General features: G+C 38.2%; 1 protein-coding gene across 2 annotated transcripts; it reads right to left on the bottom strand.

The window, feature by feature from the left end:
- Nucleotides 1–154: 154 nt before the first annotated feature.
- Nucleotides 155–16,095, bottom strand: LOC100490933 (acrosin). 2 transcript variants are annotated; one of them, XM_031904537.1, is made up of 6 exons: nucleotides 16,037–16,095; nucleotides 7,594–7,744; nucleotides 2,541–2,742; nucleotides 1,872–2,137; nucleotides 1,542–1,687; nucleotides 155–1,010 (listed from the first exon to the last, which is right to left on the bottom strand). In XM_031904537.1, the coding sequence occupies exons 3-6, from the start codon at nucleotides 2,651–2,653 to the stop codon at nucleotides 462–464; spliced, it is 1,074 nt and encodes a 357-aa protein (XP_031760397.1). In that variant the 5' UTR covers nucleotides 2,654–2,742; nucleotides 7,594–7,744; nucleotides 16,037–16,095; the 3' UTR covers nucleotides 155–461. The 2 variants fall into 2 exon arrangements, with proteins under 2 accessions (XP_031760397.1, XP_031760396.1); XM_031904536.1 differs by lacking the exons at nucleotides 7,594–7,744; nucleotides 16,037–16,095 and adding an exon at nucleotides 3,502–3,756.
- Between the last annotated feature and the right edge of the window lie 6,762 nt (nucleotides 16,096–22,857).

Below are 22,857 nucleotides of genomic sequence, written 5' to 3'. Positions count from 1 at the left end.
CATTGCTTGACAAAGAATTAGGGCATTTCAGAAAAACCTTAAAACAGTGAAAATAATCCCAGTTCTTACTTGAATACAGGATCATTATATTTTTCTCAGCACTTAAATGGGGAATGCAGGTGGAATATAAAGCGAAATATAGAGAAAGAACACATAAAATTATTTTTTTTTATTTGAAATATACAAAAGGCACAGATTTTGTCAAGTTAACATGACAACATAATAATAACAGGTATTCATCGCTGACTCCATTTCCATCCTGGCAGTTTCAGGCTAGCCTTGGACTAAACGTAATGCCTTTTACTGGCTAACTAATGGTTATCTTCATAGTTTGCCATAGTAATTATTTTAGTCCTTTACGTTTCAGCTAAAGTCCGACACTTTGATAAGGCTGGCACTGGAATTGACGGACAAGCTCAGGCTGGAGTCACTGCAGGTCACAGTCAGAAAATAGACAGGTTTCATCGACAGATAATCAAGGCAATGAGACAGGCCATGACCAGGATATGAGCCATAGCCTGACCAGATAGCATAGCGGGTGCATGGCTGCTGAGGCAACCATTATATATAGTCTCCCGATCCATCATTCCAGTAGTTATCTCCACAGGTGGGGTTTCTGTACTCTCCTGACCATTCCTACACAAGTTTTCTGCGTGATCAGACTTTCCGTGTGGAGAAAATATCATTTTGAAAAAAGATATGATTTGATTAAATATGGAACCTGTACTGTTAGAATGGCTTGAATCATTCTTTTCCATAGTAACAGATTCCACATTTCCCTCAATGTTCCTTTGGTTTGAAGGTGGGCTGATATTCATAGAAGTCGCTTTCATATAATGGTATTTTGGGCTGGAGGTTTTGTTGAAAATCCATTGTTCAAAATCCTGGACTGAAGTATACACGCCATTGCTGTGTGGCTGACCACAGAGTCCTCCCCAGCTTACTATTCCAACCACATAATAGATGCCTGCTTTTTTTCTCTTGCACATTAAGGGGCCACCACTGTCACCCTGAAAACAAAAATAAAACAAATAAGGTAAAGTCCTAGCATATAGCAGACCCTGAAAAAGGCCCGGAAATGTGAATTCTCCAACTTAATACAAAAGGGAAATTAGACCAGTCCCTGGATCAAATTGGTACTTAATATTATCATTAGCCCTGTATTTTCTCATCAGCTAAAACCCCTTCTTGAAACTATCTAATATACAGGTATGGGATCTGTTATCCAGAAATTATGGGAAGGCCAACTTGAAGAGTCCATTTTAAGCAAATAACTCAATTCAATGATTTATTTTTTCTCTGTAATAATAAAACAGCACCTTGTACTTGATCCTAACTAAGATATAATTAATCCTTATTGAAGGCAAAACAATTATGTTGGGGTTAATTAATATTTATGATTTTTTAGTAGACTTAAGGTATGGAAATCCAAATTACGGATAACAGGTCCCATACCTGTATGTGCTGCCAGTACTAAAACGGAAACAGTTATTGCATGGGAAAAATACCCTTGTTTTAAATATGTGAAAGATTCTCCTTACCATACAGACATCGGGGCCTCCTTGCTCATAGCCTGCGCAGAGATTGTCGTCATGTATCCCTCCGTTGTACCAGTCGCTGCTGTTGCAACGCTTGCGATCAATCAGTTCCACAGTGGCTTCTTGCAGCATAGTTGTGACTGTTCTAGCTAATGGGTGGGGGATAAATAACATGATCAATATGTGACACCAGCCTGAGTACATGCTAATGTGCAATCTGTCAACATTAAAAAAAAATTATAAACGTTTATTAATTGCAGGTACTAAATACACGAGACATGAAATTAGTAGTAACTCGTTCGGTATTGATAACACAACCCAGCCAAGACTTACGTTTTTCATTTAGAAGTCCCCAACCGGCAATGTGGCAGTCATCCATCTTGTAGACATTAGAAGATTTAGGGGGTAAACAGGCCGGCTGTATGTAGTCGCTGAATTTAACTGGGTAATTTAACCGAATCAGCGCAATATCATTTTTATGTGTTTTATGATCAAAATCTTCATGCTGTATCCATTGTTTGATAGTTCTGATCTGTGTCTCAGGTCCCAGTTGCGTCAAGTCACGTGCTCCAAGCACAATTCGTGCTAAGTGGCGATATCTGATAGAGTAAAGGGAAGAGAAAAGGATGACATTTCTACACAATCTAGGCAAGGCAAACACAATCTAGGCAAGGCAAACCATCAGAAACCAAAGCTGGCATAGTATTGTCTGTGTGCATGGTGGCCCACCAATCCTGACCAATATCCATGTACTACGACTATCTGTTGGTTGTGGGATTAGGCAGGTTTTAAAATTGTAATATTTCATCTGCAAATGTACTATCTTGGCTAGTATATGATTCATAGGCAGATGAGAAAGTGGAGAGGATGACCTTCTGTGGGTAGTGCACTTTGCACAAATGAGCCTAACAATAGCAAAGCTCAGTCCATGTATGGCTGCCTTAAGCATAATGTTCCAAAAATACCTCAATATAAAATATGCTCAATTTGGGAATATCTTACCTCTTTAAATCAGATAGGCAATGAGCTGCCGTTACAACCCAACGATTGCTCAAAAGCACGCCGCCACAAGCAGACCCATAGCCGTCTTTATAAAGCATCTGAATGCTGGCCATCCATGGCCAACTGCCCGGCTCAGGAGTATTTCCTTCGATTACACGGCGTACTCGATGGTGATTTTTTACCAGAGGTCGGATACCACAAGCTGCTCGAGACAAAGGGAATAGAAAACATTAATATATATCTGGCAACAAGCAATGCTCCAATGAAATCCAGGAAACAAATACATAGGAGATTAGTGTATGGAGGGCAGTTTTGGCAGTTGGAAATACGATGAAATGCAGTTTTAGTGAGGTAAGGTTTAAGCACAGGGTTTTGTCTGCAGTAGTTTTACTTTCTGAAACAAATCATTTAATCTGCCACACATTTTCAGATTAATGACTGCTCTTATCCCAGTTTCTTTTATTCACTAAAACTAAAGGGGATGTAAACCCAAAAAACAAAATCCAGTAAAAAGCAACTTTCCAATATGTCAGTGATTTTAACATTAACTGTAAATATAATTCCAGTTGAAAGAAGTATTAGTTTGCCCCCTTCTGCACTGCTGGTTCTGACTGTTGACACAACATAGCGAAAATCCTCCCTATCTCTTCTTCAGCCACATTGTTCCAATGGTCAGAACCAGCAGTGGAGACAGTAGCAACTGGCAGACAGATACTGCTTTCGATATAAATTACATTTACCAATAGCTTTAAAACAATTGCAAATTTGAGATGAGTGTCTTTTTGTAAAAGTCAATGTAAAACACTACTAAACATCAAATAATAATGTTTCGTATCACAAACATATTATCTATATTAAATGCAAAGTGTGTTACAGTGCTATACATAGTATCCAAACATCAGGTAATGTTTATTACTCAGGTTAAAAGAGTTATAGCTTATATATTCCCACAAATACTCACTTTTAAGTATAGAATTTTCAGAGAAAGATATAAAAAAAGAAATAAAAATAAAAAAGCTGAGTAAAAGCACAAACAGATTCATTCTGCCCTGTGCTCTCCTCTCACTGGTGAGTTATACTGGCCGCAGTGAGACCAGTGTACAGTGTTTGTACAGGGTGATGACATCACAATGCCTAGGCCTGGGCCAGGGAAAAAGCAACGACATCACAATGACAGGAGGCCTAGGCCAGTCAAAAAGCATCACAATAAAATGAACCTTTTATACATATAAACATAGACTGAAAATAGAAGTTAACCTGATAAATTATACAAGATTATACTCACTTCATTACATCATGAACACTATTTAGTACAAATGTATTTGATTATTGTGTGTATTTAGTTGTTCATACACAACACATACTCAATACAATGATTTGTGTACAGCGAGTTTGAGTGCCTATAAAGGGCAACTTTATATAGGAGATAAAATATGTATTTGATTGTGTATATTGGATGTTGTTTTTTTTATAATCATTACACCTCGTGTATCTGTGTGTTAAAGTGTTTTTACATAATTATGCCATAATGACAACACTGTCCTAGAGCAGTGAGAAAGCAATGAGAATAGAAATCCAACACATACAATTTACTTGGAATCACTTCAGATTACATTCAGCCTATAATAATTTTACTGTCTGAATTCAGGCAATACCAATTAATTTGATAAAGCCTTTGCTCCTTTCAAACCCCTGCAGAGCCCTATATGCCACTGCTAAGCCATTCATGGCCAATGGGGTACATTCACCCTGACGCAGTAAGCACAGTGCAATTTTGGATGCAACCAGAATTTTTCCCCACAATGCACCATTTCCCCCAGAATGTATGTGTCATTGCATGCACAATGCACAATATATTTTTTATGTTGTTAATATAATATATAAACATATCTGGGGAAAATGTGCCTGTGCATAGAAGTCCCTTTAATGAAATTGTTTTAGATGCAACTTACTGCAAGGAAAAGCGCCAATTGCCCATTGCATCTGAAGACTTGATGAGCCCTTATATTTTATGGACAGCCTTAATGTTTCTAGTGCACATTTCTAGAAGCAGAATGTGCAAAGTACAGAATTTAAGCACAATTAGGCATGTTTTTTTGCCCCACAATGTAGCACTAATGGCATTAATGGAATTCCAGCATAATACCAGGCACTAATTAATTACTGTCTGCCACAACTTGTGTGTGATGCACCCTTACAGATACAATTTAGCCTCTGTTTTGGCAAATCAGTGCACAGTCTGCTCGCTGCTATGTGTGACAGTGCCTCGCTTCCGACACACTGGGTCAATAACAGCATTAGCATCCAATTCACTTGGTGCAAGTCATAATAATAATAAAGTATAGTCCATAGGGTGCACACCATTTGGAGCAACAAAACCTGGGTGCTAGCACAAAAAAATGCACTGAAACAAGGACAGCACTCCTAGGATTTAAAGAATTGTGAGCAAAATGTAAATGCAAAAATAGAAAGGTTTATAACTCAACGTTTCGGTCTCACACAGAAACCTTCATCTGCACTCCCTCCCCCACATCTATTTAAACACTCTAGAGGAGTTTTGGCGCCAAAACAAGTCGCTAGGCAACCAGAGGCTAACTCCTACATGTAAACAAATACAATGAATATAACATATGAAATCACTCTAAGTGAGTCCAGGTTAAAATCAGGTAATGCCGAGACAGAGCAGTCCAGGGCAAAAACAACCAGTGCAATGGCAAAGTAAAAACAAAAGAATGAGAAAAAAGAAAAGGAAAAACAGCAGACTGAAAGAGGCAGAAGGGGACCGTTTACTCACCATCTTTGTATAGATTGTGTCCCCCTCAGGTGAAACAATTTAACCGCTCATGGCACCAAACAACCCCTGTGGTTAGTCCTGTATTGGTGGATGTGCATGTGCACCCAGCATCTGTAAAAAGCCCAAGCTGCGTGCCGTTGCTAGGCACTGCGTGCATAGCAACCACTCATGTTGCTGGTGGGAGACACCGCCAACTAATGCCCACTTATAGGGAAAAAGAGGCAAGCCTATCCTTTGTTATATATATATATATATAGAAAAAGGCTGAGGCACACACTTATAGGGATAACAACCTGGGTGCAAATCAGATAAACAATGTAAATATGTAAAAAATGCTGATGCACACCAGGAAAATTTAATCAAAAAAAGATACTTATTTTATTTAGATCGACGTTTCGGTCCTCACCCGGGACCTTTATCAAGATATGATCCTGGCTGATGAAAGTTCCTGTCTGGAACTGAAACGTCGGACAAATAAAAAACCATGCTTCATCATTTGCTTTAAAACCTTTATTTTTTGGATTATTTAAAGTCCTGTGAGTGCTGGCCTTCTTTGCAGTATTTTATATATATATATATATATATATATTTAGTATGTGCTATATCAGGCGTAGCTTTATATAAGCACGTATGTCTATAGCTGACAGCAGAAATGATGATCATTATCCAATAGAAGGGCTCAGTGAATGCAAGTGCAAAGTCCACATTATGCTCTTGATTCTGCTGACCTTATATATGCAGCACTAGATGGTCTACTGATAACTACACAGCAAAGAGTTTAAGAATAATATACATCAATACATCTATCTACGTATCATCCGTCTATCCATTTAATGCAGCTGTATTATCTTAGATAGTGAGCACAACTGCAAAGTGCTATGCCAATGTGCTTACCAGCCTTCTCTGGAATTACTGGCAGCATGCATCTATATGTAGAACTGCAGGCAATTCAGCTACAGAGGTGCGTCTCTGTATATCAGTATCACACTGATTTTTTTTCTGCTCCAAAGAAAGCAGAATTAATTGTATTGCACTACCTGTAGCCAAGTTGTACTTAACAAAGTACAGTTAGATAAATAGATACAGTCAGATAGATAGATAGATAGATAGATACATAGATAGACAGACAGACCAACTTATAATAGATAGATGAGCAGCAAAATCGAGGGAATTCTAGGTGTTCTAGACTTCTACATTCCTGGAAATGAGATTCATGGCTTTACCCAACATTTCCACTGAAGTACCCAATAGTCAAAGGGCTCCCAAATTAGCAAAAAAAATGGTCCCATCCACACCCCTCAGGCTAACACATAATAGGTATAATGGAAAGATAATTACTGTGTGTTACTGTTTTTCATCATCTTAAGAGTTTTGGGACACTGGAAATTGCAATGTTATTTTGTACATAGCAGTGCCTAATGGCAGCTCCGAGTTATCATTATCTTAAGCTTACTGTATGTTTCTGTTTATCATTTAGTGGTTTCAATAAACATATTTCTCTTCAGCCAAATTATTTCTAACTAATAGTTTTTTTTAACTATATTGGTGGAAACAGATCACATGCGCTGTAGAAGGAATATATTGTTTAAAGGGGATCTGTTCTAACTACAGTATAACAGCCAATCTGCAGTAGATACATAGTAAATCTACAGTATTTATCTATTTGCCAGATACCTATCATTTTTTTTATAGCTTTTTTATACAAATAGTTGTGTGTATAAGACAAACTGAATTTAATATTAATTTAATATTATATGACTACCCCCAGTTTTGTGCCCAATAGAAACCAATTAGCAAACATTAGGTCTGAAGAACAAAAAGGGCCAGTCATCAAACGGATATTTGTAACAGATATTTTTTGCACAATGACAATCCCATTATTTGCACTGCTTTGTGCTATTATATTGGGGGTGTTTTTAATTTATCGTGTTTTGCTGGCTTGGGTGGGAATAAATATTTCTTTTATGTCATTTATGATGTAATATTTACTTATTATTATAGTGTTACTAGGGGGTCCTTTAAAGTCCTTTAAATGGTCTTGTGGGTTGATATATTTTCAACTGTTATTATTTAGTGTATTTTTTTTTTTTTATCACAATGACAGTTTCCCATTAATAAAAGAAACTGGATCTTAAACCATCAGCGAGGTTTTGTAAAAACTGGTCAGGTCCACCAAAAAATATGTGCTCCAATCTTTAGAGCTTGTGTTTTATTATTTTTTACTTGTTCTTTTAGGGTTTAAATAAGTATTATCGTTACCTTGGCTGACAGGCAATCCATTCCGGCTGAGTATAATTTTCCTCCTGGCCTAGCAGAAGCAGAATATCAGATACGCTGCCAGAATTGCTAAGGAGACTCCCAAAATATTCCTTCTGCGGAGCTGCAGTTAATGCCTGTGTTGTTCTGTTACCTAAATATTGGAAGATGGCATAGAAAAAGTATGAAAATGTTGTTCCAGTAATTAAATATAAATGAATTACTGAGCCCGGCAGCCAAAAAACTATTGCTCTGTGAGGCTACAATTTTATTGTTATTGTTAATTTCTAATATTTATCTATTCAGGCCCTCTCCTACTGATATTCCAGTTTCTCATTCAAACCACTCTCTGGTTGCTAAGGTAATTAGGGCCCTAGCAACCGCATAGCTACTGATGATCAAAAATACACAAATAATAAAAAATGAAGACCAAATGCAAATTGTCTTAGAATCTGTTCCTATTCAAGTTTTTGAAATGTTTTGAAAGAATTCAATTAAAAAACTGTCACTGTCAAAATGTGAGTTATATGCAAATATAAGGGAACTATTGGTTATTAATGGTATCGATATGATTATTTAAGTATAGAGCAGGAGTCTGCGTTGTAAACATACAGTATGAGCTTGGCAGTACTAATGAAGAAGCCCATTACGCCAGCACCTTATCTTTATGAATCTGTAACATATAAATACTGTATATACTTTGGTATAAAACCATAGGAGTGCCCTCCTATTAAATAATGCAGGGGGCCTTGTTCTTGCCATGCCATAAAATAAGTAAAATGGCTTTTGGCACAAGGTTTTCAAGAGGCGTTTTTGTGATGGTATCACTTTAAGCTATGGTTTATATCTTGACCATAATAAGTCTTATGAAAATGGTTCATTGGCCCCATTACGTCATCATATACAGTACAAAACAATATGATTCTTCCATCATTGGGGTTCATTTAGCGTCTGCCTTTGCTGATATCTTTACCTGAGTTAATAGACTGTTACCTTGCAAGTGATGAGCCATAATGGGTTGGAATATACACTGGTGCCCATAAGTATCATTTTTCAGAGAGAATATTTAGTAGGATGTTGGGTTGTTGTAAAACATATGTTATTTTATTGGCCCAACTTAATGATTGGGAAAAGTGATTTGCCATTTCTAGTTTATTTTTAGATTTATGATTTCATTCATAAAAAATTGCCCAATCCACTGATTTTCTACTTTAACAGCTTCCTAAATATACATTTTCAGTAAGCCAGATTTTGGGCATTTTTTTCCCCAGACTTTTATTCTAACCCTTTACAAAAAGACTACTAATCTCCTCCTTTTTCCCTGAATATTTAAACCATGTGGCCAGTTGCAGTCACATGACCTAGAGCCTTTTTTTCCCTCAAACTGTGCATTATTAACACCTATCAAAGTTGTAAAGGGACAGTGTAAAAATGAAACCGGGTAAAATAGACTGTGCAAAATAAAAAATATTTTCAATATAGTTAGTTAGGCAAAAATCTATAATGGCTGGAGTGAGCAGATGTCTAACATAATGGCCAGAACACTGCTTCCTCCTTTACAGCTCTCTAAAGGTGGCCATACACGCACCGATATTATCGTACGAAACCTCGTTTCGTACGATAATCGGTGCGTGTATGGCATGTCAGCGAGCCGACCGATATCGCAGGAAGCTGCTGAAATCGGTCGGCTCGCCGATCGGCCAAGTTAGAAAATTTTGATCGGGCGCCATAGAAGGCGCCTGACCAAAATTCTCCCTTCAGAGCTGAATCGGCAGAAGGAGGTAGAAATCCTATTGTTTCTACCTCCTTACCTGCCGATTCAGCCCTGAATGGTGTGTGGCGGATCTGACGATGTTTCGTGCGACCGACGGTCGTACGAAACATCGTGAGATCGCCACGTGTATGGCCAGCTTTAGGTTAGCGTTATCAATTATCCTAAAGCCTAGCTGTGATATTTTGTTGTTCCCTGTTGCACACTTCTGCCTGTTGAATTCTTTGTGCCCATCCTGAACTCTGCCTGACTCCAAATTTGAACCTACGCTACCTGCCCTCAATCCGGAACTGTTCGACCACGCTTTTCTCTCCGGTGCTTCACTCAGTTTGCCGCACAGGCTTCTCTCCACTCTCGTTTCCTCCTGTTCTCATCCTGGGAGGTTTTGTGTTGTGTGAGCCGTTTGTGTGACACTGTCTTCGTGCTGCCTTGTTCTTCACTGGAGAGTCCTGGTAAGCCTGACAGCTGGAGCGACCCGGTAAGCCTGACAGTGGGCCAGATGGGCCATAAATATTAAGTTAGTTTGCTTTTGAATCTGACCTGCGTGCTCACAAACTAACTGAACAGTCCCATGTGGCCCCCCCTAAAGTCACTGACTAACTAATAGGTTAGAGAGCTGTAAAGGAGGACGTAGTGTTCTGTATATGTTAGCTCACACCAGCCTTTAAAAATTTAATTTTTTCCTAACTAATGCAGTCTCTCTGTTTTACCCAGTTTCATTTTTACACTGAACTATTCCTTTAAGAAAGACAGAAATAATCTTCAAGTACACACCCCACTACCCCCCGCCCCAGCAAATGGGGTGATTTATGTATTTGGATTTTAGAGATAAAGGACATATATATATATATATATATATATATATACTTATTATTAATAAAATCAGTTAAAACTAATCTAAGGAGCTAATGAGCTGCTATATAATTGGCATGTAACTGTGGACAGCAGCTAACTCAGCTGGGAGAGCATAAGAAAATTGAAGAGTTGAACTTGAAAATTGCTTTGGACTGGTCATTTCTCAACCTTGTTTAGTATGTAAGATTATTATTTATGAGCAACATCCTTGCATATGGGACTCAATTAAAAAAAACCTTTTACTTGCCAACTCAGCAATAAAAAATGACTTTCAAACACAAAAAAGTGCAATAGAAGGTCCAGTGTGAATAAGCATAGGAAGAAGGATTTCTCACTGTAAACTGAACTACAGTGCCTAGCATGATATTAAGCACTGACATATTCTGCTTTGCCTTGGAATACCGCAGTAAATAGTCTATTATAAATTTAGAATTATTTCTACTTTAACAGTCTGTAGTTATGGTGCTGGGAGGTTTTCACATAGATCTTATGTGGTATCTAAATAGAGAAATCCATTTTAACCCTGTCTAGACCATTTTATGGGTATTGTACTGAAGATCTATTAGCATTTGCAACTCCTTAGTCATATGCTTCCATCCATTGTACTACATTTTCTCAAGACTGAACATATTGGTGGTGCACTGAGGAGCCATTTGGTGAAATGCCCCTCTACTGAACATTGCAGAAAGAGATATTGTCCTAAAATACCACACAATGCATCTGCAGAATCTCCATAACATTGTAGATGGGTTTTGATAGGTACCAACAGGAACACAACCCTTAGTACAACAGGGTTATACTTCTTCATCTGATGAACCCCAAGTGGCCATTTTGTGAAATTTTAATATTATATTGGAATTTCAGATATGGTCATACACAACATATCAATGAGATAATAATGTTTCATTAGTTTGGGGAAATTAACAAGAGGACAATAAATAATTTTTCAGTAATCCCCAGGATGGCCCAGCACTTGCAGATCTTGGCACATTTCCAAACCTTCTTTGAGAAAGTTTTATATATTAAATGGAGCCAACCCTATCTCTCACTTTAATGGCAATAGATACCTAAATATAGTATCTCACTCACATACATTAACCTATATTTCCAGGAATCAGATATTGATTGGTCCAGAGAAACTCCATTAACTTAAAAAGTCCACAGAAAACGTCTACTATCTACCCAACATGCTGAAGTTACTATCTACCCAACATGCTAAAGTAGAATTAAAAGATAACCTAGACATTATGTAATTGGTACAAAGAATCAATACATAAATAGATCAATAGAACATTCTTTTCTTCTATGCCAGTGAAAGCTTAAACCTGGAACCTAATGTGAAGACTACAACAAAATCCATGTTTTAATATGTATGTAAATACTAAAAAAACACATTTGTAATTTCAATTTCTTCCCCACTGGTCATGTGACACTTTTTATTTCCTTTCTGGCAAACAACAGTAGTCCTACCTTATAGCAGGAATTCTAGATAAACAATCAGGATAAGATCAAATGTCCCACAGGATAAAGCAGGATCAAATACCCTTTAATTGGAATGGCTTATCAACATGTATTGCCTGTGGGCGCTTTAACAATTACAGTAAAGCAGATAAGGAAACAAACAAAACAAAGGCACTACACTTAGGGCTCTGGTACACGGGGAGATTAGTCGCCCGCGGCAAAACTCCCTGCTCGCGGGCGACTAATCTCCCCGAGTTGCCTTCCCCCTGCCATCCCACCGGCGAACATGTAAGTCGCCGGCGGGATGGCAGATGCGGCGGGTCGATTTCGGGAAATCGCCGAAAAAGACTTGCGAGGCTTTTTCGTCGATTTGCGCGAAATCGCGCTGCCGCGTCTGCCATCCCGCCGGTGGGATGGCAGGGGGAAGGCAACTCGGGGAGATTAGTCGCCCGCGAGCAGGGAGTTTTGCCGCGGGCGACTAATCTCCCCGTGTACCAGAGCCCTTAGAAACAAAATAAGTATATGGATTTTAAACATCTAATGCAAAAGATAATAAGGGAACCCCTTTAAAGTTTTTGTTAGCATAGTGTATAAGAGAGCAAAAAATTATATAGCATATTGGTTTTACAATATTTCCATAATATATAAAATATACTGTATAAACTATATATACATATCTATTATTATTAACATTTATTTATAAAGCGCCAATATATTCCTCAGCGCTGTATAATAAGTGGGTTTCACACTGGACATACAGGGTCATTTTCAAAAAATAACAAGTTTATTTATTCTAAATCATGATGGGGCGTATTTATTATGCTGTGTAAAACTAATTCACCAAAAAAACGGTGTAAAAAGCTGTGTAAAATAAATGGAAAAGATTGCCGTTATCTTCCGTAAGTTCCGGTGGAAGAAAAAACACGTAAAATTTTTTTTCCACGGTGAAGCCTGGCGATGTGTGGCTAATTTTCTCGCCGTTTTTTACACAGCATAATAACTATACCCCCATGTGTACTATGTTATCCTATTTTCCAGACCAACCAGAGGACCAGTTCAGGTACAGAGGTATCAAGTTTTTGATAGGCAGACTATGGGTTGTGGCTAGTCCCCGTTTGCCCTGGTGGAAACATGAGCAATATTTGAGCCACTTGACCCATAAGTCCCCCATCATGAACTGAGGCTCCAACCTAAATGAATTTAATTTTACACCACCTCTGACACGGCAACCCATTTAAATCATTGGGGAAAATTCAAACGTCAAGAAAATTATGACTAACAGGGTTAAAAAAGTACAATTTACAAAGGGCTTAGTACTGCTTGAATACACAGTTTTATAAAGATAACTTCAGACAGGGCTTCCAAGAGTATCCATGGGAACTTCTTCACTCTGGAGAACAAAATCTTTTGATCAGGTTTTCCATATAATCATGTGATGCACAATAAAATGGAACACAAAATGGAATAACTCAATCAATGGGTTTGGTCCTTCAGTGTGAAAATTTGTTTTTTGACGACTGAAAGATGGAGGTCTGATGGTACCCCTGACTCTGTATGAGGACCTTTTTCCTTTTTTATATAAAGAGGGAAAATATCACCCTTTCGTTGTATTATCTAAGAGAAAAGGCTGCCTCTCCAGTCAAGCATTTTAGCCCTACACCTGGTTGCTGCTGGGTAGGGGTATTCACTCCTCCATTCCATATTTCTCTCTCAGACTGTTGCCATTGCTACCTCCATTTTGCAAAGCATTAGTAAAAATCGGAAACTGTGATTAAATGGCTTGTTATGTTCCTTGTGTTTACAGGGAGGAGACAGTTTTAGTCTGTATAAAAATATAGGTGGGCAATCTAATAACATGTATACAGTTTGTCCCAGATATAGGGGACAAACCAATCAGATGTCTGCTTTCAAACTACTTATTGTCAGGACTGAAGCACCTATTATTACAATACTCCCTATGGGAAGTAAAGATGTTCCCCTTTATAAAGCTCAACACCCCAACATCAGTGGTAACATAATGATTGCATAGTTACATATTTATTCATTAAACATATTATTTGGAATGTTTGCCACTGATTTTATTGCAAACATGCCAGTTTTGTTACCCATGACTTTGAGCATACTCTTAGCTATGTACAGTTATGTGCAATCACCAAGATGCTATTTATGAGAAATTATTGAGTAGCCAGATTTAAAGGTCAGTTTAAATGCCTGAAGCCATTGATGCTGTAAAATCCACAATTCAGAATTGAATCAGATATTTGTGCAACAAATAATGACTGCTATGTGCTCCTGACAGTCGGCTGTGACACGGTTGATAAGGAAATAAAATAGAAAATAGCCATGCAGTATTATTAAACATTCCTAAGGCTATACTTTTCTATATATCATATTCAAATGTTATGGATTCTATAAAACATTGATGAAAAAATGAGATATTTTAGATTATTAATAAAAAAAATTCATGTACTCAGAGTCCTTATAAATGAGAAAACTGCTGTGATATAAAATCTAGCCCAGAGCATAAACCAATATATAAGAAAAACCATTAAAGCTGCAGTGACCATAAAAGAAATGCTAAAAGCTCAGGATAGCAGGCAAATACTAACCCATTTTACCACCTGGGGGCATACAAGAGGTTATATTTACGAACGCATCCACAAGTGCAGATCCTCCAAAATAGACACAATGGAGTGTGCAACTTCACCTGTTGTCGCTGGAAACCTTTGTACCTATGCCAGGCTGGACTTGCAGCAGCCTCACAGCTAGCTGATCCAACTCCCACTCTGAAAATGCAACTAACCCAATTTGTGTCAAAATATTAGCACAATTGTGATGGATGCAAATTGGAGTGTAATTGCAATTATGCTGGAATTATGGAGGGGGCTGCTGATTCATATAAAAAATTGCATTTTACACACTGCACTTGTGTTTGTTTGTAATTTACCCTTCTTCTCAAGGCTGTCCAGCTGAAAGCTATGGGCAACAGAGGTTCCACCAAGGCCATAATGTCTGGATCACCCCATTTCACCTTCATGTGTGACACAATATAGGGCAAATCTACCCATCTGGCACCTCTAAGACCCTGACATTAGATGGTAAATCTACCCATCTGGCACCTCTATGACCCTGACATTAGATGGTAAATCTATTTTTCAACACCATGATTATATATATATATATATATATATATATATATATATATATACACACTATGATATCAATTTTTCTATTTTCATTTCTACCCCACTCATCCCCCAAAAGACATAGAATTCTCAATAACAAATTTGTAGTATATGAAACTGGTACATGGAAGTTCCACTCATTAAGACACCATGGCCAATACATTAATAGTCTGTTTATTAATCCTGATGGGTAATGTTTATACAAGGTGAGAGAAGTGATTTCTCTAAAATGATTACCTATGGTAGGAAGAGCAGGCTGCACACCTAGGGGCACATTTACAAAAGCGCGAACACTCTGAGCAAATTTTTGCCGATTTTTTCGGGCGTCTGCACGACTTTTTCGGACGTTTGCACGAAAAAATCTGAAAGGTTTTACCGCTGTTTACAATTGTTCGGTACAAAAATTTCGTGACTTCCAGATCGCCAATACGATATTATCGTGACTAATAAGAATTTTTCATAAGCATTTTCGTGATATTTGCAATCTTCAGAAATTTTCGTTTCCAATCCGATTTTTTCCCATTCGTGATTCGAATTTGTGGATTAGTAAATGTGCCCCCTAGACTGAATGCGCAAACATGGATGGGCTATTTACTATATGTAGTTTAGATGCGTGTTGCACATATGAAAATGGATTCAGAGTGGGAGGGTGGGGTAAGAGAAGTAGGAACAGGAACAGTCACTAAAGTGGGGTATATTTATTATGCTGTGTAAAAAGTGGAGTAAAGCATTACAGGGGGTGTTGCCCAGGGCAACCAATCGGCAATTAGATTTCAACAGTTAGAAAATCAAAGGAAAGCATCTGATTGGCTGCTATGAGCAACATCACTGGTAATGTGTCACTCCACTTTTTACACAGCATAATAAATATACCCCCGTCCTGCACATGGAAACTGGTGCATCAGGGAAATGTTCCTACAACTCTAAACATACACTTCTATACAAGTACTTCAGAATACAGGTAACATAACATATTACTGTGCTAGAAATATAACACAATCTTGCTGCATAAAGGTATCTATAGCCAGCATTAACTACTGTGCAACATGTGCACTGATTCAGCAGGTGTAGCTGTGTGGCTGCTGTATCTCACTGCGGGCTGTCTGTGCTGGCTTGCAGTGTCATATGAACAATTTGGAATAACTTTATAAAACTTAGGGATAAGGATTACTACCTGTAAGACAACAGGAACATTCACTTAGTCCTGCACATGAAAACTGGTGCATCAGGTCAATGTTCCTGACTTAGCTGTGCACTTTGGTTCCCCCTGCAGTAACAGAGCAGGAAGTGTTCCTGGAAAAAACACTCTTATAGGAAACAACATTTAAGTAAGTGCTGAACTTGTTTAAATGCACAAATTTTTATTAGGGGGGTGTATATTAACCTTATACCTCTTGTATGTCTCTTGTCATGTTGTTGGTATACAGCGCATAACAAGCTGCTTCTCTGAATGGTGCTATAAAATCGGAGGAAGCTGTTGATAAATATCACTGGTGTCCAGGGGCGGGCCAAGCCAACCGGGCACCCTAGGCAACCCGGTCGGCCACCTCAGCCCTGCACCTTCCCCCCCCCCCCGCGCGTGTGCACGCACACTTCCATAGGGTGGGGAGAGAGACAACCGGTGGGGGCAAGAGAGGTTCCTGCCTGGTGCCCCCCAATCATTGCGCCCCGGGCAGGTGCCTCTTCTGCTTACCCCTAGTTCCGGCCCTGCTGGTGTCATCCAAAAAGTTCCTTCCTTTCATCCTAGTTGTGTCAGGAATATGCAAATTTAGGTATGGGATATAAATGCCACTATGGTATATAGGTCAGTCATGTCAATTTACACAAGATATCCTGAACTATGCCTACTTGTAATCCAGCTCTCATTTCCTAGTAAATTAAAGTAATTATTGTACAGGTGTGGGATCCCTTATCCGGAAACCCATTATCCAGAAAGTTCCGAATTACAGAAAGGCCATCTCCCATAGACTCCATTATAAGCAAATAATTCTAATTTTTATAAATTATTTCCTTTTTCCCTGTAATAATAAAATGGTACCTGTACTTGATCCCAACTAAGATATAATTACCCCTTATTGGGGCAGAACAGCCCTATTGGGTTTATTTAATGGTTAAATGATTCCCTTTTCTCTGTAATAATAAAACAGTACCTGTACTTGATCCCAACTAAGATATAATTACCCCTTATTGGGGCAGAACAGTCCTATTGGGTTTATTTAATGGTTAAATGATTCCCTTTTCTCTGTAATAATAAAACAGTACCTGTACTTGATCCCAACTAAGATATAATTACCCCTTATTGGGGGCAGAACAGCCCTATTGGGTTTATTTAATGGTTAAATGATTCCCTTTTCTCTGTAATAATAAAACAGTACCTGTACTTGATCCCAACTAAGATATAATGAATCCTTATTGGAGGCAAAACAAGCCTATTGGGTTTATTCAATATTTAAATGATTTTTAGCAGACTTTGGTTATGGAGATCCTAATTATGGAAAGACCCCTTATCCAGAAAACCCCAGGTCCCAAACATTCTGGATAATAGGTCCCATACCTGTATATGGGAAACACACGGTCTCTGCTTGAAGTGAAAAATACAGTAACCATGAGTCAATAAGTGCCTAATACTGCACTACATTATGGGGCAGATTTACTAAAACTCCATAATTTCTCATTTTTCATTTTGAAATTTGACTAAATTCGTTTTCCCAAATATCTGATATTTACTAAAAAAAAGTTGCAAGGAAAAGTCGCTCCGAAAAAAGCCTTAAAAAACTCAACTTTTTTTTAACTGCCGGCGTGTCGAAGGGACCTTTGCCATTGACTTCTACATGAAATTTAATCTGGCGAATTGTCGAAATCGGATTTATAGCTGTTTAGACACACAGAAAATCAGTTGCAGTGTTTTTTCTCTGCAAAGTTTTTGTAACAAATCTGAAATCGAGTTTAAAATATAACATGGGTGGTTAGTAAATGAGCCCCTATGTGTTTTTGCTTTATATTTTATAGACACAACTCCAGAGTTATTAGCACTGACCTTAAGGGGACTTCTCTAAGTAAAGGTGAGCTAAACCTTTATCTTTCTATATATGAATGCAGAAAGAAGACCAAACCAAAGCATCCTTTTCTCTAATTGCGCTTCTATTTACTAATAAATTAATGGTGTTTGCAATAAACTGTATTGTGCCTGCATTAAACCAGTGGCTTCTTTTTAAAGGAGTCTGCTCTGTATCAAATTAACCCCTTAAGCAGCACCCTAATCTGGGGGAAAACATCTAAAAACAGCTAAAAAAAAGATTTAATCCTCTGTATCACATAGTTGTTCATGGTTAGAGAGATGTGTGCCCTACTATAACTTGTGACTAATTTCTGTAAAGATAAGTAATGCTTTCAACCACAAATAAATCTGCAGCATTTATTAAGAAATGATTGACTTCTGATAAAGAAAGGTGCCCTTGTAGCAATGCAAGAGGCCAAAGGGACAGAGGGCATTACACATCTAATCAGATATGATATTCTACCTAATGAAAGAGACCACTGTCTATCAGATCTCTGAAATCCTAAGGTCACAGTGTGCAGGACAATATAAAGCCTGGGTTTTACCATCGCCAGGACTCTGTAACTGGTACATACAGGATATTACTATTCCATCCACGTAGTAGGGCGCATCTGCTGCTGACACATATCATGGCATTACCTAGCATTTTGTTAATTCAGCAGTCAGAGTTAGACTGGGGGTCTCATCAATGTCATAAAATCAAACCAAGATCCCTGAAATTGATTGAGACAGACAAGGACATATTTTATACAATGAAAAGCAAAAATGTGAAAATATAAATATATATGTATAGGGCAGTTGAGGGTGCTCTGCAAGTGTTCCATTCACTCAAAACACCAAAAAACAAATAAAACCATACGAGAGCCGGCACTCATTTAAAAAGTCAAAGAACATGGTGGTCGAAAAGCAAGAGACAAGCCTGATGCACTTCATGCCTATAGGAGGGATGTACTGATAAACGCTGTGGCAACAGTTAGTAAGTGCATCCTATAGGCATTAAACACATCATGAATATTTCTATTTGGGGGGAAATTTTGATTAGGGGATGTTTATCAAAGAGCGAAACAACATTTTCATTAATTGGTTAATATGGCCCTTTATATAAAATGTAGGCAATTTCCACCCCGCTATATGCAGAAAAAATAACTGACTCCCAAGTTTTGTAGCGGCGTGGTTACACCTGGCACATATGCAACTTTGTTGTACAGGTATGGGATCCCTTATCCGGCAACCCGTTATCCAGAAAGTTCCAAATTACGGAAAGCCCATCTCCCATAGACTCCATTATAAGCAAATAATTCAATTTTCAAAATGATTTCCTTTTCTCTGTAATAATAAAACAGAACCTTGTACTTGATCCCAACTAAGATATAATTACCCCTTATTGGGGGCAAAACAAGCCTATTGGCTTTATTCAATATTTTAATGATTTTTAGAAGACTTAAGTTATGGAAACAGGTCCCATACCTGTACTCTCATGTTTTTGTAAATTGGTGGCACATTTTAATTTTTGATGACAGTTTGCTGAAGGTAAGTGGCCAGTTGTTACTCCTCACTACGCCTGGGACGTATGTTCAAAGCAGCCATTCCTGATGCCCATCAGAGCAGTCTGCCCATAGAAACATTGCCTCCCAGCAGCCTTTGCTTTCCCAGACAGGCACAGCACGTGCTTTTTTCCACTCATAGATATTATTAGAAAAATACAAGAACGATATGGAAAAGCTGAAACTTGCCGAGTTTTCAGATATTTGAATCCAAAGTGCGCTGGGCGGTTGTACATATGAAGGCACGCTTAGCACTAAATCCTGACAAGTATGTGCAGGAACCGCCAATGCAAATGCACAGCTGCCACATTTCCAGCCATTAATCTTCTGACCAGTGTCTGAGCATGAAACCAAATATCTAGAACAAACACACACGTATCAGGCGCAAAGCATTTATCTTCCTGTCATCAAAAACATCTCCAGAAACCGACAGATTGTTCTTCCAATGCATTTAACCATTCCCACACCGGCTCTTGGCCCAGCGGAGATTAGGGAAAAACCTGGAAACACAGAGCCTTGTTGGGTAAGGAATTACTTCATTATAGAACAAAGAACACTTGGTGAGATACAAAATGCTCAAAATTGTCCTAAGTCCCAATACCCTAAAGGATTTTAGCCAGAAACTGAAGGAACTGCCCAGGGCGGTGTTTATTGGGGATGCCCAGCTTCCCAGCACAGTAGCACAGTAGCACTCAGTGGGAGCTGCTGAGCCAAAAGCAACATAGCAGCAATGTTAAACTGCCAATATATATTTACTAAATTACTAAAAAATGAATGCAAATAGCAAAAGTACCCACAAGAGCATTTGTTTACTTTCATGTTCTTTATGGGTTTAGATTTCTTTAAAAGTTATATTTCAATTTCACTTAAATCCCTACTGGAGTATACATAGAGTATCCCTGTGCCAGTTGTTAGACTCCCCACAGACATTATTGGGCTCCACAGCAAAATCTCTTTACAGCCCCCAAAATCCAGCACGATGATACAGTATGCTGCACAAATACACTCAGAAAATACTTAGCCCCTTCTCCCCCCAGAATTTAGCACAAGTTACATACTGTTTTGGGGCCTGGTCTGGTAACACCAATGCCTATGACACTATTGCACAAGGACTTCTGGGAGAAATCAGGACATGTCATGGCCTTGACCCAATTCAACTGTAAAGTGGATCAGAACTGGTGATTTTGGACATATATGGGCATATTTATTAAAATGTGTAATGTCAAATTTGAATTATCAGTAAAAATGAATATTCCTCACAATATCTGCAACTCATTTTGGTGTATTAACTTGCATTAATGAACATTCATGTCTGTTTTGTACACAAACACAAACATTTCAAGAGTTCCAATGCGGATTTCTGGTCTCACTTTTTGTAAACATGTTCTTCTGTGTCAGACTTCCTCTCCTTTAGGGCTCCTTCAGGTTTGGGGCACAAGTCTGCCCCTCTTTCCCTCCCATAAGAACTCACTCCCCCCACATGTGTAATCTGAGCTATAATGGCTAGCGCTGCAAGCAGGAAGCTATTAAGACCGAGCTAAAATGGCAGCTACAATCTTAAATAAACAGAGAAAGCTTCTAGGGTTCTTTACTCAGTTATGGTAAAGCTTTCTGCAGAATAAATATATAACGTTCTAGGTGGCACTAATGTGACTAATCTATTGGCAGTAAAATATGAAAATAACTTTCCTTCTCCTTTATGAGCTTTTTAAACATGGCATAATCGAAAATTGAGAATATTTATGTGCACACTCTGCATCCTAGTTACACCACAACTTTGGTGGTTATCTCTTTTGCAAATATTTAATAATAGTATAATAATATTAGCAGTAGAAAATGTAAGCGTTTAGGGGAAAATGTGCAAAAAACTATTTGTGAATAACTATGTGCTGCCCAACTTTATAAATGACTCCCACTGAGCCCTGTACAAACAAACCCCCCTCTTCATATAGATAAGTCCCTTATTCAGGGAGTTTATCTGTGCACTGGCAATATGTTTAGCTCAAGAAATAACAAAAACCATAGATCATTCTTAATTAAAACAATAGAGAGGAAATATGGACACATGTCCAATTCATTGAACTCATGTTAAACATAGAGATAAATTAGCCCTTGTTTTACCTGGGCTTGAGCACCTTTCTATTCTGGCTGCACATGTATACATTACACATTGCTGATGGAAATAGGGTGAGAACCAACCTCTATTAAGAATATTATAATCAATGTTAATAACAGGAAAAGCAGTAAACTGTGGGAGGTGACCTTCTGTAAGAAAGAAACTTCGGGCCCGATTCACTAAAGTCCGAAATAAGGAGTGCTATTTATAGCATGCGTTAAAAATCTTATCACTTCTTATTTTTCGCTCGATTCACTAAAAGGACACTTGTCATAATTAAGAAGCGATGTTCTTGGCGTTATTTATCTTGCAACGACATATTTTCAAGCAATATATTACGCAGCGCACAACATATTACGCAGCACGTTGCTTGAAAATATGTCGTTGCAAGATAAATAACGCCAAGAACATCGCTTCTTAATTATGACAAGTGTCCTTTTAGTGAATCGAGCGAAAAATAAGAAGTGATAAGATTTTTAACGCATGCTATAAATAGCACTCCTTATTTCGGACTTTAGTGAATCGGGCCCTTCATGTGGTATCTTCCACTTAGTTCTATATAGGCCATGACTGAATAATTGTGAAGAAAGCATTTTTTTTGCATTTCCAGGATTCCGGTTGGATTAATTTACCTATGTCATCCAGGGAGCCCATGCTGTCTATCTGATTCCACTTACACATCATGATTAAAAGGAAGAAATATACTGTATTTGTCTTGATGAAATCCATAGCCATCTGGCTCTTGAGCTAGTTACATTGGTGAACAGCAGGAGGGGAAAAGAAGAAAACAACTGCATTATCAGCAAGGCTCTCATACGGCAAGAAGAATAAAAGAGCACAAAAGCAGATCTTTTGCATTCTGTTTAGCTAGATTGGATACATACCCGTGAGGGTTCGGCATATTGGCCTTCATGGAAAGAGATGCTGCTCTGCTCCTAATAATATACAGGCTAAAGGATCAATAATATTATGTAATAGAGGTAGCAGGCAACATACAGTTGACCTCAGCAGGCCTAAGGTGTGTATGGCTTAGAGTGCAATATGACTATTCCTTCAGTGATACACTCATTTTGTAAATAGGGTACTCAGGCTATCATAATCCTCTCCTCTCTGCATGGGAAGTGTGGCTGCCCTAGCATTTGTATTAACTGAAAGGTACTCCAGCCTGGTAAATTGCTCCGAGCTGAGGCCACGCTAATACTAACCATACGCAATGCACCTATTTTGTTGCCTTTGTTATTTTTTTTGCTATGGGAACTTTAGAAGCTTTTCCTCTT

This window comes from Xenopus tropicalis, chromosome 6, assembly GCF_000004195.4.
Source record: "Xenopus tropicalis strain Nigerian chromosome 6, UCB_Xtro_10.0, whole genome shotgun sequence".
Taxonomy (NCBI): Eukaryota; Metazoa; Chordata; class Amphibia; order Anura; family Pipidae; genus Xenopus; species Xenopus tropicalis.
The sequence above is the reverse complement of the archived record's forward strand: the minus strand, read 5'-3'. Positions and strand labels throughout refer to the sequence as shown.